At 40.0% G+C, this 18,279-nt stretch overlaps 2 protein-coding genes across 7 annotated transcripts in view; both read right to left on the reverse strand.

The window, feature by feature from the left end:
* LOC122865274 (protein unc-13 homolog B-like) overlaps nucleotides 1–18,279 on the reverse strand; it is a 68,563-nt gene that overhangs the window by 14,191 nt on the left and 36,093 nt on the right. For 4 of the 6 annotated variants that reach the window (XM_044173467.1, XM_044173466.1, XM_044173468.1 and 1 more), the window contains 18 exons: nucleotides 17,907–18,197; nucleotides 17,706–17,796; nucleotides 9,051–9,097; nucleotides 8,789–8,867; nucleotides 8,506–8,511; nucleotides 7,798–7,872; nucleotides 7,217–7,436; nucleotides 6,697–6,924; nucleotides 6,403–6,544; nucleotides 5,945–6,114; nucleotides 4,036–4,151; nucleotides 3,244–3,407; nucleotides 2,591–2,741; nucleotides 2,267–2,335; nucleotides 1,822–1,911; nucleotides 1,425–1,562; nucleotides 1,140–1,270; nucleotides 778–863 (listed from right to left, as the gene is read on the reverse strand). In XM_044173467.1, coding sequence (XP_044029402.1) covers nucleotides 778–863; nucleotides 1,140–1,270; nucleotides 1,425–1,562; nucleotides 1,822–1,911; nucleotides 2,267–2,335; nucleotides 2,591–2,741; nucleotides 3,244–3,407; nucleotides 4,036–4,151; nucleotides 5,945–6,114; nucleotides 6,403–6,544; nucleotides 6,697–6,924; nucleotides 7,217–7,436; nucleotides 7,798–7,872; nucleotides 8,506–8,511; nucleotides 8,789–8,867; nucleotides 9,051–9,097; nucleotides 17,706–17,796; nucleotides 17,907–18,197 — 2,294 coding nt within the window. The remainder of the gene's footprint in view (nucleotides 1–777; nucleotides 864–1,139; nucleotides 1,271–1,424; nucleotides 1,563–1,821; nucleotides 1,912–2,266; nucleotides 2,336–2,590; nucleotides 2,742–3,243; nucleotides 3,408–4,035; nucleotides 4,152–5,944; nucleotides 6,115–6,402; nucleotides 6,545–6,696; nucleotides 6,925–7,216; nucleotides 7,437–7,797; nucleotides 7,873–8,505; nucleotides 8,512–8,788; nucleotides 8,868–9,050; nucleotides 9,098–17,705; nucleotides 17,797–17,906; nucleotides 18,198–18,279) is intronic. The other 2 variants (XM_044173471.1, XM_044173470.1) reach the window with 1 other exon arrangement.
* Nucleotides 9,125–15,397, reverse strand: LOC122865276. The gene is made up of 3 exons (XM_044173474.1): nucleotides 15,172–15,397; nucleotides 10,296–12,639; nucleotides 9,125–10,014 (listed from the first exon to the last, which is right to left on the reverse strand). Exons 2-3 carry the CDS (start codon nucleotides 12,508–12,510, stop codon nucleotides 9,932–9,934), a joined length of 2,298 nt encoding a protein of 765 aa, XP_044029409.1. The 5' UTR covers nucleotides 12,511–12,639; nucleotides 15,172–15,397; the 3' UTR covers nucleotides 9,125–9,931.

Below are 18,279 nucleotides of genomic sequence, written 5' to 3' on the forward strand. Positions count from 1 at the left end.
ATTTATTACATGTTTACTCATACATAATAGCAATAATAATGAATAGCTCAAACTTAACCAGGCACTTCAGTATCTTTTTGGTGACCTACTAAAACTACTACTACTCTTAAATTTTAAGTACTCTTTGGTAGTGCTTCTGGAGCAAAATCTCTCAGGACTCATTCCATCTCTGAACACATTTTCCATCACTTTTTATATTAATGCAGAGTGAAAATGAAGGGGACACCACTTTCTGTACTGTAGTATGTGAAACAGATATTTCACAGTGGTAGTCTCTGTAGGGGATTCATCTTGAGGACAGGGGCTGGGATTAAAGCTGACAGCCTCTGGGACTGGTGGTGCTATACAGTACAGCAGAGAAAAATCACAGATAGGCTCCTGGGAGACATAAGCAGCTTGCAAACCCTGCACAATTATTATATCGCTCTTTCACTTTTTCCATGCCACTTTATCATTTCTACCACAGAACTTCTCTTCTTGCCATTTCTATTTTCAGAATAATACTATAACGAGTCTACAGGATACTGCAAAAACATATATGCAAGTACTATCATATATTATTGAGTGAGGTGGGAGTGGGAGCCAAAGACACATTACAATACCTACAGTATTCACACTACATTAAGACAATGTTTTTGGCATTAGATTTGGATGATGGCCATTACCAGCAGCCAACAAGTCATTACGCAGAAATGATGATAACTTGCGTGTCATTGATACAACACAGCAAGTGACTATGAGTGGGATAATGGATATCTGACACTGAGTGTGACTTACCCTCCATAGCATACTTCATGTCTTGAGCAAACAACGTCCACATGACCTCTGCTGACACCTTCCCTACGTTCAGTTCTTGAGGGAATCTGAGAGAGGGGCGGCAATTTGACAAACTTATGACATGAATCCTATGGAATTCTGAGACTAAACAAACAAAAACATAATTTCCCCGAGTATCATGATTTAAGCATCCATATTAAGTGTTCTGAACATTTGGGAAGAAATATTAAAGAAATCTCCCCCTACTCTCCATGTAGCAGAAACTACCAAAGAAGCAACTGTTCAGGATATATTCAAGCGTTCTGTATGTTTTCCTGCCATTTTGAAAGCGTAAAGATAAAGGGAGTATGTCCATTACTAACTGGTTGAGCACAGGCGTGTAGGAGTTCCTGTCCTCTTCAATGATGGAGACGATGAGCATGATGAGTTTGGGCCAGAAGTCCAAGTTCTTGATGCTCGGACCTTGCTCCTCCAAAGGGAGCTCCTCCTTGTTCTAGATTAGAACACAACACAGTCAATCGCCAGAAAGAGACTTGATAGAGGTTAAACACAATCAGTATGATGGATTTTATGTCTGCTTTAGTAGACATGTAATCAGGTTCAAGGCAGTTTACCTGACACAGTTGGATGATTAGTATGTGACTCACCGTGTCAACAGGTTGGTACTGTCTGCTGTACAGCTCCTGGCAGTTATTGAAGATGTAGTCGTACGTAGAGTTTAGGCAGGCCTTGACACAGTCCCTTACCACCTGGCTGGCTCTGGGAGGAGACTGCAACTCCTGGACCTGAACACCAGATGGAGATAGCAACACTGGCTGTGAATGACTGCAAACAATCATTTCCAGTACCTGATAACAGGGTTATCTGCAATGAACAAGTTGAAACATGGAATACTGTGCATCTAATTTATCAGGCGGTGACTTCATGGCCAAGCTATGGCAACGTGTCCCATTTAAAAATCAATTGATAACCATTTGATTTTTTCCTATAGAGAGCCAACAACAGTAAAAAGGAAGATATAATACATGAAACACTGTTGGCTACCTTCATCCTGAAGAAGGTGATGCTAGTTAGAAGGTCCACGGTGGATTTCAAATCCTGCAGGCGATCCTTGCTGCTGGCAGGAAAATGGTTCTATAGACAAAAACCAAGTTTAATTAAGTTTAATTTCCTACATTCAATATAATTAAGGCATAAACATTAGATTCAAAGGTTTTCCATGTAAGTGCTTCGGTAGGTGGTGTCATTTGCTTAACCTTACATGAGCAGACGCCATAAATAACATTGGTAGAGAATAATCCATTCTTTTCTGAAAATGGGTTCATGTATCCTCTAAATTCATGAAAACAAGTGATTACAGAGGTTTGATTATCAAGTGAAAATAAATATCAACACTCCTAAAGCAATATTTCAATGTCAAGGCAACAATATAACTTATGAGAAGAATATTAATAGCAGTGATATTTATTTAGTACAATCAAAATCTTACCCTGTAAGTTGAGAGGTCAATGCGCAAGGAGTTGTGCAGCTGGTCTAAAAGCTTGACAAAGCGTTCTTTCTGTATGGTGAATGAAAGAAAAAAGAAATTATGAGATATTGTATATATATGAGTATTAAGTGGAAGGGAAAGATAGATATGTACACAAAAATGCAGAAAGACAGAGGTTGCATGTGTGTATGTATAACTAGTACAGAAAGAAAGAGAGAGACAAAAACATATTTAGAGACATATTTATTGTCTTTATTGTGTGTGTGTGTGTGTGTGTGTGTGTGTGTGTGTGTGTGTGTGTGTTTGTGCTACAGTAGTACAAACCCCAAAATTGGAGGCAGCAAAGCGGTCGGAGGCGGACACATTGGTGGAGGCGGTTGTGTGGGCGTAGAAGGCATTGATATTGGCCAACAGGGTGCTCATCACCGCAGGAACCCCAGGACACATGTACTTGGACGACAGACAGGCAAAGTGCCTGGCAAGAGAAGCACAAGGAAAGCTTGATAAAGACCTGGGCAGCAGGCCTCCTCTTCCTCCTATTTGTACCTACTCACACTTACAAAGACATTTCATTGTCACAGAGAAAAGGTTCTGGCAAAGCAATGTGGGAGTACACCGTGAATAGCTGTGCCTTTATTTGGTCAGCCTGTGTCCTCCCAGGGCTCTTTTTTTCACCTAATGATCCATATTAGGAATGGTCATTTCATCTGCCCATCAGCTAGCTGGCACGTTTATGCTGAAGGACGGCGCATTGGAGTTTGCATTCTGTGAATGATGGGCCCAGCTAACAAGCATCTGTATGGAGCATGACATTTCACAGGGATAAATCTATCCTCAGCCCATTTATCGCTGAAACAGAAGTGAGAGGCAATATGAGAGCAAAAGGCACGGGGGTTGAAGAAGTGACAAACACACGGACAGTTAGAGAGACAGCTAGGGAGAGAGTTCTTATGTCCACTGCGATATCTCAGACTCACGTCATGGCCTGGTAGATTGACTCAATCCCATAGCGCATTGCAAACTCGTCTACTATTTCCTGTGCCACATCGTCAAAGTAGACTTTCCATGCATCGTCTCCACGAGCTTCTGGGATTTTCACCACGCCTTGGCCAAGCACATCAGTCGAGTGGTGGAACAGGTTCTGTAATGGACAGAAACATTGTGTGGATGTCATGTTATGATGAGTATGTGGAGGTTTATGCTCAAGGGTACTTTAACAGGATATGTGCAGTGAAGATGTTGAGGGGGTAAAACATTTTGGCCTGTGTTATTATGGGATTTTCTGTTTTAAGGGCACATATGTCGTACAGTAAGCCCTATTCAAAATTCAATTTGGTTTTTCAGGGAAGAGGTGGGATTATGTAATTGTTACAAGAGTATCTTTGTGATTTTAATCCCATCTAAATCAGTCACATCCGCAGGCAATCTGCACCGAAAGATCACAGCATTGTTTTTGTTAAATGCGCATTAAAAAGTGCAATGAAAAAAAACGTGTATAACAAAAAAAAATCTGTATATCTAATTAGTCAAAAGTAAACACTCAAGTAGAAAAGTTTTAGTGAGGTGACATTGCGTAGATGTAGCAGACAACCTCTTCTTTATCATTTTAGTGACTGATTACAGAGACCTCTCATCACATGCAGCTTGGTAATTCACATTACAGATGCCCTGTGGTGGCTGTTACTTTACTGACACAGTCCTGAAAACTTTAGGCTTAAGTAATATCCGTAACACAAGCACAACCCATGGCTGCTGTAGAGTCAAAATACCTCATGCAAACAGGTGTACTGCACATGATATGGAGCCACTTTCTCCTCTCCTTTGATCTCCACGTTGATTTGGAGGCGAATGGCACCTGACACCGCTGACTTGTCTGTCCTCTTCTCTGTAATTAAACCCAAATACACACATCCTTGATTCATAACTCCAATCCAAACCTGTGACAAGGACGCACACGAAACCAGGTCTGTTAAAACAACAGTAATTGCAGACTATTAACATGGCAGATCTATTGTAGGGGGTCCTGTTTCTACAGTTTGATGGCAGTGCAGAGCCGGCAACGCTAATAGAAGTCCTCCAGCTGATAGTGAGGGAGACAATGGCAGTGGGCTGTATGGATCTGTGCCTGATCACCAAAGACACTTGAGCCGGAGCTTCTTTGGAGGTGGAGTGCTTGGCGGCTCAACCCTGCTATTTGCCCTGACAGGCACATCATTAGGGGTAATTTGTACATGTCGGCGGAGCGGTCGATTTCCGACTGGAGTGCCGCTACTTGATAATCACACATCAGGAGGCGAAAGGGGGAGATGAAGGAGGGCAGGGCTTTACTTTGGAGTACAAGAAGCTAGAGATGTTAGAGAGATGCTAGAGCGAAAATGTTGTTTGAAATGGATGGGGCATATTACATGACTGATCATTAACTTTGCTTCAAATTCTAATTCCTAATGACTCCTAACCAAAGGAGTATTTTGTTGATGTGATTATCAGAGGGATATTAAATTGATGTCTCTTCATGTATCCCATTTCAAAAGAAACAGAAGATTTATACATAGGCACATTCATATTCAATGCCATTCTGTTCCAGTGGAAGATTTATTGTTGCCACGGTGAAGTCAATTTCAGCACTTTAATCAAGTAAAGACAAGAGATGCTTTGTGCTTAATAACTGAATGCATCACTCTTACATACAACATGGATGAGAAAATGAGGAGTGTTTTAAAGAGATCAAAGCAATATGACATAATGTCTGAGGTGGTTAAATCTATCAATTAACTTCCGGGGAGTGTTTATGGACCAACAGTGAGTTGATGTCTCAATAAAAGCTGTTTGACAATACAGGAGACAGATTTTAAAAGGAAACAGACAGAGAGACAGAGATAGTAATTCAGAAATAGAATTCCAAACACAATGTGGTTTGACTGCATGATAAAAATGAAAATGAATAAAAATTCCTTTATTTGTGCTGCACAACCTTGTGCTGGTTGTAACCAGTGTATAATCAGCTCCTGTGCACTTGTAAGTGACTGTATTCAGGCCTCATTCTAATGAAAATATCTTCATACCAAGTGGAATAGTACTGGGGATTACAATGAAACAAGTTTTTTTTTCCCCTGAAATAAGCACAACTGTCAGCGAGCACAAAATGACTTCACAGAATAAGCTTGGCAGGGAAAGCCAGTATTTCGATGCAGGCCAATATGGGCCTTGGGGCCACTTCTCGCCTGTGTAAAAAAGAAGAAAGTAGCTGCAGGCAAAGGAGGCATGGGTAATGAGGTCCGAACAAACCACTGTCTGGACTTACTGAAAACAGAACTCTTAGCACCAAACAGAAACACACAGATGTGGTAAGACTGTATGCCTCAGAAGCAGATCAATCCTTCATTAAGAGAAAGTAATGTACAATGAAATCTAGGTTGTTGTAGATGACCGAGGTAGCCTGAGGTAGAACGAAATGTCTACATCTCTACGTATAAACTGCTGCTGCTATTACCTTGCTTTTCTACAGGTGGTGCACAATCTGCACCTTCTAAATAAGTTTGTGATTGAGTTATAACCTAGTACCATTAAGTGCTTAGCATCTAAAAATAAACCAATAAAACAGACCGCGTTTCATTCCCCTCCTGGTATACATACAGTGTGCTTCTTACAGAATGTCCATAAATAAGACAGCATACTGACCCAGGTTGTACCAGACATCCATTTCTCCACTTAGCGTTCGAACTTCAATTATACTCTGGCCCAGGAAATCATCAGATTCCCTCTTCAGTCGCTGCTTCACCCTCGACTTGATGTCATCATCCTCGTCCCACACACGCACTTTAATTCGGTCTGAGGAATTGTGGCACTCACTAGTGAAAACAGGAAATGAAAAAAACAACAACATATAAACTTAAGTATAGTATAATACAGGATGCAGTTTCATAGAAAACAATAGAGTTGGTATAGTGTTTATGAAGAACAAGCATGAAGGCAACTTTTTTTTCCAAAAGAGTTCAAACTTCAGAAAGCTCGAGGCTAGTGTGTGCCCTGCTATTATATATAGACACTCACACTATTAGAAAGAACTTTGCACAAGAAAAGTTTTGCATTTATACACACATTTTACATTTTACAACCAGGAAACTTTGGTGACTTACAAGTGGAACTTCTCCTCCCAGACAGGATTGAGATTGCCATAAATGGTCTTTGTTCTCTTCTTGGTCTTGCCCACCTGAACAGTGACATATGGATCACTGGATCCAGTCTTGTCCTTTGCCTGAAGTCCTTGGGCACAAACGACTATCGCGATGATGGAGAAACAAAGATATGAGGAACAACCATTAGCATTAACAAGTGTCACATGTGGTAATGCTAAGATTGATGCTGAGGAGTAAACTTTAAAGCTGTGGCTGAATTCATCCATTTACTGTCAATTTTGATCAGTGGGATACCTGTGATGGTGATCTTGGCAGACCACTTTGAGGTGCCATCCAGTACGCTCTGCTTGATGGTCTTCATCTGCTGCGCATGGATGGCTTTGCTGATGACATACACTTCCCTGATAAGTTCAAAGATTTCTGGTTTGTTCCTTTCTCTGATCTTCATCCTGTCCTTCATGGCCATGATAATATTCTGAGTCCGGTCTTCAGCGCCATGCTTAGAGCTCTTCTCCGCAGCACCTAAACATTTAAAAAAATGTATACAGATTTAAATCTATTTAAACAATACTGTGTTGTCACACTGGTAGCAGTGCATGTGACGAGATACCTAAGCTATTCAAATTTTCTTAAGAAAATGAAAGCTTGTCAATGTGAGTAAATATGTTAAACCGGTTGTTTTGACCACAATTTGGTGAAACTGCTCACAATCCTCTATATTCAAAAAACGGAACCTTTGTGCCTACCTCGTAAACACAGCATTTTTAGATCATTCATGTGAGCTTGGTTTAAACTTTTTCTGGGCAGTACTCACGCTGTAGACAGTCAGCATTCAGCAGCTCTTGGCACTTCTCATGGCACTTGACCCCACACTCAGAGCAACGCATGCCTTGGCGGGCTATTCCCCACAGCAGCCCCTCACACTCATAGCAGTATGTGGGTGTAGTGGCAGTCCACACCTCAAAGTTATGTGGTGTAGTGCAGGATATGGGGTAGATGAGAGCCTGCAGGGTCTTCTTGTATACATGGTTTTTCTACAGAGGGGAATTTTTTTTTTAATGCATGGAATTCCTGATACAATTATAGCGAGAGAAATGGCAGATAAGCCAGAAGGCATAAAATAAAATAAATAAATAAGGCAGGGCGCTAGGTAAGACAGTAGGACATCATAAGAGCTTATATAACAACATAATATATTAAAAGATTTTGGAGGAACTGATGATATTGTAGAAAAGGTTTCAGTCGTAGTCATCTGGTTTCAGTCGTAGTCATTTGTCCAGATGAAACCTTTTCTACGATAGAACACTCCTGGACGAATGAGGGACTACACCGTCTTAACTGATGATATTATCATTCAATAATGAAGGCAGAGAAAGTTTAAGGTGTTATACTCACCAGCTCCTCGTCCTTGATTGAGGAACGTGCAGCCATGGCAGATGCGATCCCCGCCTTTCTGGCTTGGACGAGAGACTGAGCAACAGGTGACAAAGGAAATTTTGGCTAAGTTAGCATTTATTAAACGCATATACAACCCACAACCAAACACACCTTGAAATATTAATAAATAGGTCAGTATGGTTAAAAAGGTGGCCGGGGTGGTGAGTAGGGTTATTATAGTACTTTTCCCCCACTGATGAATTCTTACCAGATGATCAGAAAACCCATGTGAGTATTATTAGTTTTAAGCAACTAGTCAAGAGGAGATTACAAAAAAGGATGAAGTTATACCACTATCAACACTATAAAACAATAACAAAACCATCAGCCAAAAATTTCTGTGGAATTGTTAATAGTGTATTCTACCCTTATTATCATTTGTCTGTACATGGCTCAGCAGGTGAAGGAAAATACAAACCAAAAGGTGGGGGAATGATTTGTTGATTATATATTTTAATGATAATAATATCAAGTAGGAAGAAAAGCTACCCATGACCAAGAGGATGCATGCAAATGTTTTAATTTGTATTAAACAAGAGGTTTGCGATCAAAGAGATCAACATGCTATAGAAATACTTGTTTGAGGCAACTACTGTTTTATTTGTCCTACTTGATATTTTATACTCTAGTAGAAAAGGGAGTGGCAACTAGGTTCTATTAACTTACCATAGCCTGACCAAGGAGAGTGAATGCATTCAAGAGAGTTGTGGGGAATAGTTTCGGGTTTAAGAGAGGAGGAAGAGAGAAATTAGCAATCTGATTTCATATTTGTCTCCATTTGTTGATAACAATCTCGTCCCAAATTCAGCTCAAAGGTAAAAGAATAACTTTGACTTCTGTGGTGGTCTCACAAATAGAAAGATATGCACTCACAAAGAAAGAACAAAACAAACAGGATGACATATGACATTCAGTATACATAGCGAAGGAATGACAGGTTAGTACTGACCACATCGCTGACCAAAGGGATAGGCTTCTTTTTACGCAGGTCTGGCATGCTGTCAATTCCATACAGACCAGATCCGCCACTATGCACCAATGAAAATAGTATAAAAGGTGAATAAAAAGTCATCACATACAATAACATGGTCACATGACTATAGTCACACTAGTATTAAAATGCTCATTTATTGCTACTTATTCAGTTATTAATTAAGGATACGTAAAATTGTATTAAGCAAACCAAATGTAGGTATTAACTATTGACTTACCCTGGTTTGACCCAGGCCTGTCTAGTATTGGGTTCTTCATCTCGAACCTACAAGATTTAAAATGTGAGAATTTAGGCTGACGATTTATATAGGCTGACACATATTATACACAGTATGTTATGAGAAGACGGAGGTAATGGAAAGTTACAGTTGGTTGAGTTTCACCTCTCTGATGTTACAGAACATGCAAAGTCAAATAAAAAGTAAGTGATGATGCCTTTAAAACACAGGATTAAATAAATATTGCTGAACTCTAATTGTAAAAGATGTTATGTGAAATGCAATGGTGGACCAACATTATGCAGATTCAAAACCGCCCACAGACTGTTTTAAGAGAAACACCAGATAACTCAGAAGAAGTAGACAAAAGCAAACATTTGCAAGGATTTCACAAAACCACCAAAATTGTGACTGGGGGACTACACATGTACACAAGTTCTTTTACGTATTCCTCAAGGTAAAGTCTTTCATCAGTGTCTGTATATCTGTCTCTCAAATGACACGAGTTTAAAGTGGAGATTCCTCTGGGGTTCACTCTCACAGTATGAGTTTCTGACAGCGTTTGAAAAAATTCTGGGGGAAACATAAAGCAGCTGCACCAACACTAGCAAGAGAAACAGAACTGGAGAATCATACTCTAGCTACAACATGAATGAAACCAATGATAAACTATTAATTAAATAGAATAACTTAGGTGATGGGACAAATGTGTTTTCCAGAATAGCAAGCTGAAGTTTTCAATAAATATTACATATACATATCTACCCACATGATAATATGTACCATTTGCAAAATGCATTATGCTTTGTAGTGCAAACAAGCACACCCTTTGACAAAGACTAGTAATGGAGAAAAAAATTTACACAATTATGCCACAACAATCAAAATAAACAGGAAAAATAAGTGCAGCTTAAATATGGAGCTAATGTTGTATGAGTGACCTGATTATCTTCTCCCCCACACTCTGCAAAGAAAAAAGAAATCACAGAAGGATTAGAAATCGTGTGGCGTAGTTGAGCAAACTATTTAGAGCACATTTTCAAGGCAGTGATTTAAAGAGAGACAACAAATCAACTAAGGATTCTCAAATCAACAAGTGTTTATAAATGATACCTGTACAATTCTATATACATTTAATCTCAATGCTATATATGTAAATTTAATCAGATGCTGTAAGGTGAATTTTTTGCTGTTATTACCGGGCTTGCCAGTGATTAAAGTAAAAGAAAATACCCTTAACAATACCTGGGATAAACTCATCTTGAGATTGGGATCCTTGAGACCCTTGAGAGCCATGGGACCCCTGGGACCCCTGGGACCCCTGAGCAGATTTGGACAGTCTACGATGGGTTTGCCTCTTTTCCCTCAGAATGCGCTGGAAATTAGCAATACGCTCTCTGTGACTGGCGTCGATAGGCTTTCCTTGATTTACCTCATCAAGAACGTGGTTTTCCCTAATTGGACTTAACTGCACCTCATCTGTACTGAGCACTGGACCCAGTGGACTCTCGCGCTGCCTTGCTGGACAGTGGTCTGGAGTTAAGTCAAGGTTGGACAGTTCCCCATCTGTTGAACATTCTCCTTTGTTCTGTGAAATCTCTACAGAGTGATACTCAGTTGGGGTGCAGGGAGAGTGGCTTGCTTCATAAGGGGATGCTTTAGTGGAGCATGGCAGGTTCTCATGTGTCTCACAACAATCCACGTAGACCGAAACATCACTCTCCTCCTTTGGAGTGCCAAATTGAGTGTGATTCTCTGTCAGACTGATTTCTCCCTCTGTATACTCTGTACTGCCCTGCTCCTCCTTGGGTTCACTGGCTTTTCTGACAGGGGATGGAGATGTCACAGACCCACTATCGTCTTTCACACCTTCAGGGTTGGATCCTTCCAACTTTTTCAAAGCCCCTTTCACAGCTGACCTGAAAGTGAGTACAGCCTTGCTAAAAGTTGTTACATCAAAACTTACATTGGGGGTCTTAGTGCTTTCAGGATCTATTTCAGAAGACTCCTGTGACAAAGATTCTTCTGCTTCATCCCTGGAGATGCTGTGATCTGTCCACTCCCTGTCCAAACTGTCTGCAGACCCCAGATCAAGAGTGTCACCAGATGATGGACAGTCATCGCACAGTGAATGTGGCTCCAGATAACCATCATCACAGTCTGTCAACAGCACAGTGGAGCAACTCAGACTCCTGGAGGGCCCACTACCAAGATCATTTGCACAAGCATCCATGGTGTGGTAACCAGAACTACGTGAGTATGGGCAGTTTGCAGAACAGTCACACTCCAAGTTTTCTTCCTCAGTTTGTAGTCTGGGGGGCCTCCAGTCCACCATACTGGAAGAACTTGAAGGAGAGTTGTAATGGTGTCCAAACAGCAATGAGAGATGCTCAGAGCTGTTGTGTGAAGAATGGCCCGGTGTGCTGCTTTGTGTCTCCTCTGTGGCATATCTGTCCCAAACATCTAGACAATCCTCTAATCCTCCTTCTCGACTGTTTGCACAAGAGCAGATGTCCTCCTCACTCCAACCTCCTTCTCCACTTACACTGTGCTGCATATCAACAGAAGGCCACCTGTCATATTCTGTGTCACCATAAAGAAAGCCTGCTTCTGGACAGTTGGAACTGTAACACGATGACAAAGAGCTGGTGCTTTGGTAGTCACAGCCACGATGAAGCCCCAGGTAGCAGGAACTCTGCTCTGAGTTCTCTTGGTCTGTTTGCTGGTCTGATTGGAGAGTGCCTCTATCAACCTGCCATTGTTTGGGTGATCTGTGAGATGGTATGCATCCTGAATCTTTTCCACAATCTTTGAGATCCAAGAGTGGATTGGTGTCTCTTCCTTGAAGAGATGTGATGGCGTTTTGTCTACCCAGGCTTCCTCGCCTGATGTGGGTTGTTTGAGAAACAGGACTAGGATGAGGTGCAGCTGAAGCCCCAGAGTACAGCTCACCTATTTCACTGAGCACTGCATCGACACAACAAGATACTTCATCCACCGAGCCTCGCACAGATGTTAGATACTGCCTCAGGTCAGAAATTTCCTCCTGGATCTTGTTGATGCCTTTCAGCTCCTTTAGGATATGTTCCACTATGTTACTAGAGCCTTGTTCTGCCTCCTCATCCTCCATCTCCTCCTTCTCTTCTTCATTTCTGATCCCTTCATTGAGCCCAGATATAGTATCCTTCACAACCCCAATGCCATCCTGGCAATCAGACCTGCTGTTTTCCCCAGACGGGGTGAGGTCAGCTTTGGTGCAGGTAGTGTCCACTGATGACAGGTCATGAAGAGAGTTATCCTCTGGCCCCTGCAGGGACTTCTGCAGCTTTCTGTGCAGGTTTTGTCCCACTGTTGGGCTCTGTGATCTTTTCTTGTGCAGGTCTCCCCTCTTGGGTGAGAGTGGAAGTAGCTCTGATTTGTAGGAGTCATCCTGTCCACTCAGGTGTCCTCTGGGCAACATCCCTGAGAAGTGGCACTCTTGATCTGCCGTTCCCACACATGGACAAACCACTGCCTCAGTGACTCCTCAGAGTGGTGTAAGCATAAGCCAACATTTTAAGCTTCAAATGATTGAGTGACTGCACCTTGACTGACGAGGGAAAATAATATGTTATTTTATTTACAAAGCAGTGAAAACTTCGAGCACTGATCTGCATTTGCTGTGTGTCAATTAAATTTACTATATGAATCTCATTTGTAGCTCATTTGGTTGGTAGTTCTACTAGGCCTTTATTCTGTTTCTGCCATAAAATATCAACCAAACTTAATTATTAAACTACCAAATGAAGAAAAATCTTACACAGGTTTTTATATGCTACTTTAAAAGAAGGAATGCATTTTCTCAGTTATAAATTCATATTTATCATTTTAACTTAACTCATTTTAACTTAAGTGGAGAATCAAATAAATAGTTTCATATTATTAATCTTGTGCATTTGCTGGAATTTTATTTTTATGACCAACAGACCAGACAGTTAAGAGAGAAAAACAAGAAGTAATTCTAACTTCTGACACCGTGATTACAAGGTAATTATGTTTCAACAGTCGACAAATTATGGCTATGTACTATATGTATTTGATTAAAAAATGGGGCAGAATGCTGCTTTACGTGCAGATGAAAGAGTTTAATACATTTAAGCACATATGAAATCTTACACTGATATTTGAGGTCAGACTACACTACTCAGGACAGTATAGAAGTAGGATAGACAGCATTGCTTTAACTGATATCCTCTCAGTCAGAGTAGCAACTTGCAGAATGAACAACATGCAGCTGCTTAGATCTCTGTAATTAGGATGCTTTGGAAAGGCAGCTCGGTAATTAGATGACAGATCAATTCTTTCCTCTAAGGCTATGTCATTCTTTCACACCCATACCAGCTTCACGGCTTGATAGTTCTGACCAATCACCTACAGTATACACACTAGAGAGATTACTGAATACCCAAAAAATGTAACATAAATCTATCAGATGGTATTACATAAACCAGAAAAGTGTGTAGTCTAAATGTGTATCAAAATGTATTTCTGTATGTCAGCCACTTGGTAAAGGTTATAAACATAATCTTGTTTACGAAATAGAAAGGGCACAAGATATGCAATTATACAGATATATCTCATATGCTCCTTCCATTCAGTCATAGTATATATCCCAGCTCAATGATATCATCTCTGTCCACTGGGCATCACCATGTAGATAATCACATCAGGAATTGAAAAAAATCCTACAATTGTAATGGTACTAAGGACAATTTCTGCTGATTGCCCCTAAAGATCAGACAGAGACAGGTATGAATACTGCTGCTTGGAAGACTTTAAACTGGACACAGTAAGATTAGTTAGAACTAGAGAATATGGATTATTTTGGAATTTCTTGACACTGAGTTGACTGTTCAATGCCACGTTTTAAGAACATTAAATATATAAAGTGAACTGTTAATCTCTCTTGTTTCTTTTATTGCTTTGTCTCTGTAACTAAACATGGGGCTACAGCCTTAGCAAGGTCTCCTAAAAATGTTCTTTAACTTAGATAAAGGTTTTAATTACAGTATTAAACATAACACACACACACACACACACACACACACACACACACACACACACACAATCATGTTTTTTCACTGCCTCGTACTATGGATTAAGAAGGATGCATGCTGATTCCTAGCTGACAACAATTATTTTGTCAATTTATTTTGGAAGATAACATAATAACATTACATAACTATGATGTGCCTTAGCTTCCGTTGTGGTAAGTGGATTCCCTATTCCATTAAGTTAATTATCCCAAAAAGTGTGTAGTTGCTACATTAACCCACCCCTGGACTGAAGGTCTCCAATAAGCACTTGAGCACTAAAGGTGTGTGTTAGCCTGATAAGGGTGTGATAAGGCAGAAAAGTATAATCAAGTCTATCAGAATAGAATCTTTCCTATCACTACTGAATTTGAAATTAAACTGATGAGCATATCAGCTAAATGGAATCAGCCTATTTGAAATTAACTGGGAGCGTTATGCTTCCCATTAAAATATACTGTATAAATGTTCTGTCATTAATGATGAGTTAATTCAATACTCTAAAAATAAATATGAACAGGAACATCTGGCTTAAATAATTTTTTGTATAACACATTACATACCAAATAATAATAAAAAAAAACATTTATCCACCCTGACTCTTTTTACAGACAGCCAGGATCCCTATGTGTGAACTCTAATAGTCAGTGATTTATTAGTTAACTGTCCAGGTGGTTTGGGTCAGGCCCGTTTTCCAGGCCAGTCATAGTAATAGCCAGCAGCATTCTTTTTTCTCTTCTTACTAAATGGTCTGTGGCCTGGATAGAAAAAAAAATACATCTTGCTTTTGAAGTTTTTAAGTTGACTTCTCATCAAAGAATGCCATTTGCTATAGAAATTTAGATCAACTGAGTACTGAAAAAAGATTAAATTCAGTCATTTCTGTACTACGTACTAAGACCCATAAGAGCTTTTCTATGTACATTAGCCAAACATAAGTTTCATACAGTACAACATTGTATTATCATGTGTTATTTATTCAAAGTCTATATAAACATAAGACTAAGTGCATAAAATGACAGAAATATATATTAAAATGTAAGCCTTACCTTTCAGGAAAAAATTATAATCAAGAACAACCTGTAGATATCATCTCGCAAGATCCATTAAATCCGCATGGAGGGTGGCTGAGCAGATCATTAATAGTATTTTCCCTGCCTTTTTTCAAAATATATCCCTAGATGTATTATTGAATGAACTGCTCTGCATCAATCTAACCAGCGGATCTTCTTTTACTGACAGAGACGAAGAAGTGCTGAATCCCTCATTTCTACCACTGGAACAGCAAGCGCGACAGTGGTAGACCACGATCACACAGCAGTTCACCCTCGGTTAAGTAGCCATCCCTACTTCCCTCCCACCCTCTTGCATGCTTTCTCTGCTCTCTCTCCTTCTGTCCTCTGGCAATGTATTCCAGCACAATCTGAGGCTGTTTCCACATCTGCCAGTTGCTGATATTTGTGTTTTATCTCTTTCTATTGATAAAAAGTGAAAACACTCCTGATAAACATATGAGTACCACTGGTTTCCCAGCACTCAGTGACATCCTTGTCTTGTGTATTAATGGAAAATTGTGAAGAGAAAGGAATTTCTATTCAAAGATTGCAGCTCAGTCATATCAAATATGGGTATTGAAAGGGATACTGGAAATGGGTCTGGCAGCCAGTTCCACTTCCTGCTCTAGATTTGCCCATGTGTGACAAGGAAACTACAAACATGGCACACATGTCATCTCATTCTATTCTTTGAATGTAAGAAAGCATGTGAGGATGTTTTACAGTATCAAGTCTAGCATTCTTATTATGCTGGTCACTGTTACACTGCTAGTCGAATTAACAATCAATTGTAATTACTTTCATTCTTTTCAGCTTTTAGACTTGTGTCTTAAGTGTTTCCATTTGTCCTGTAATAAATGGCACTTACACCTTGCTTTCCTTTTATAATCACATTTTCAATCAGCCCTCATTTACAGTACATGTTCGTCTCAACTAGTCCATGCAAACTAATCATTATAATGGAACCAAGCGAGGTTATATTTGAGCTACTCCTTTACTGCTGTGCCATAAAAAGCTTAATCAAGGGGATGAACCTCAATTAGGGCTTAGAGATTCTAATGTTTTCATTATGGCCACCCTCTAAAGATTTCCGATTGGACTTAGATGCAGGATTAGATTCAACATCTGTTGTAATGCGCTGGATACAAATTCTCCAGAACTGGTATTGGAGATTGGTTTAATATGAGGCTACATGGCATCTGATTTGGAAATCAAAAGCCAAATATGATGCGACAGAGATCAAAACAATGTCATATGATTTCCTACTCTTTTTATCAAAAGGACATTGGATGTACTGACATAAATAATTGCCTAAATTTGTATTTTTCAGAAAAAGTAGTGGCTCCAACTGGTACAGATTATCACCTATTAATCAGGGAGTCAATACCTTTGGCTGAAAATTATACAGTATACACAAATGTGAAATGATTCAGGGATAAACTGCTCTGATGATGTAATGGTTGCACCTCTGCATCAATTACATCCTTCCCTCTCATTAGATTGTTTAAATTTTGGCACAAGTAAACATCCCACTATTTTCATCATGCCCAAGAGATGAAGAAGGTTATATGGTGGGTAATACAAATGACAAGAGACATTTTGCTCTGCTCAAGCCTAATTCTTTAAGATTTTGGTTCATCATGCATTTCCTTAAAAAACATTGTTTTCACAGATTCTGCTAAAGTACTCAGTGACAACTTTTAAGTAAATATCACAAAGCCACTAATTAGTCAAACACTGTTGTCACCATTCACAGTAGAACATGAGGATTCCCATGAGTGAACCATCTATTAATGCAAACTATAGGTTCCTGAAGCAATGAGTGATGGATCTAAGTCAACAGAGGGACAGTATACTTTAGCTGCACAATCAAAGTGCCATTGGAAGAGCTAAAATTAACCAATGAAGAAAGAGTGAGAGAAGGCAAAGACTGATTATCTAAAATGAATTACAAATGAGATATTACTTAAAGACTGGGCAGTATCATCTCACCTCTCTATTTAAGCAGCATATATTTTTTGGACAGCTGTAGCACATGGAAGCTTATGACATGTTGGCTGCAATGAAAATACCATGTTGGCAGGAAATGTACAGGTGGGTGAAACTAAATCAAATACACTCACCCTTAACTTGAAAATGATTTATGGGGTGCCTTTGATGGGGCACTGAATCCTTAGCAGTTCCTCTGTTGCTGCTTAGAGGCTATCAAAAGTTATCAAAACTGTGTACGCCACGGTTCCCAAGAATTAATGTGTGTAACCATGTGGGGGCAGAGTAGCAAATGTGTTTTGTTGCACAAAAGAAAAAACAACTGCAGTTTCAATATTATTCTAATACATTTTAGTGCATCATCTTAAACAGCCAAAGAGATTAAACTCAACCATTTTCAAAGAATTGCAAGTGTTTGTATATGTCTGTGTATGCATATGTGTAATTTTTGTGTATGTGTGGTAGGGTAGGAAAGTCAGACTTAAGATGTGATGAGATATCAGATATTGGTGGAGGAACTGAAGTGAAACACTGCCTACCTCCCGGAGCTGAACCCTGACTTTATTGATGGCCTTCAACCAACGAACTCTGGATGGAGAAAAGGGTAATGGCGGCCCATCATCATGGAACCTGGGTTATGAGGATTTAAGAGTAGAGCGGCAGAAAGAGATGGAGACAATCTCTCAGATTCTTTATATAGCACATACAAAACTGAGTTGAATTCTGAGCAAAAACCGTACCTTTGAAGTTTGGAGGACCCTCTTTCAACTGGAGTGTCATTTTTCAGGCCCCGTCCTACTTCAGGGGACAGCCGTATCTCCTGCTCCCCGACAGTAGAGTGTCCATTTGTGGAAAGATGTCCATTGCTGCGTGGCTGCCCATTGGTGGAGGGGTGAAAGCCAGTGCTGTGGTAGGAGTGGAAGGACTCCTCCAGTTCTGACCCTCCAGTGCTCTCCTGGCCAGTCTCACTAAGCTGGGAGCTGGTCTGGCTCAGGTTTCCTGATGACCCAAAGCGACTACTTTCCACTGGACTACAATGGTGAGAGAGGAGTGAGGAAAATATTCAATGTTAAAATATAATTTTTTTTTTTTTTTTTTTTAAGATCAGAACTG

Source organism: Siniperca chuatsi, linkage group LG18 (assembly GCF_020085105.1).
Source record: "Siniperca chuatsi isolate FFG_IHB_CAS linkage group LG18, ASM2008510v1, whole genome shotgun sequence".
In the NCBI taxonomy this organism is placed as follows: Eukaryota; Metazoa; Chordata; class Actinopteri; order Centrarchiformes; family Sinipercidae; genus Siniperca; species Siniperca chuatsi.

Excerpts from the sequence above, each read along its gene's own strand:
- LOC122865276 (XM_044173474.1), bottom strand. The coding sequence starts at position 12,510 with ATGTTGCCCAGAGGACACCTGAGTGGACAGGATGACTCCTACAAATCA. Across the intron at positions 10,015-10,295 it reads TCAAGATGAGTTTATCCCAG|AGTGTGGGGGAGAAGATAAT; the intron begins GTATTGTTAAGG and ends TTTTCTTTGCAG.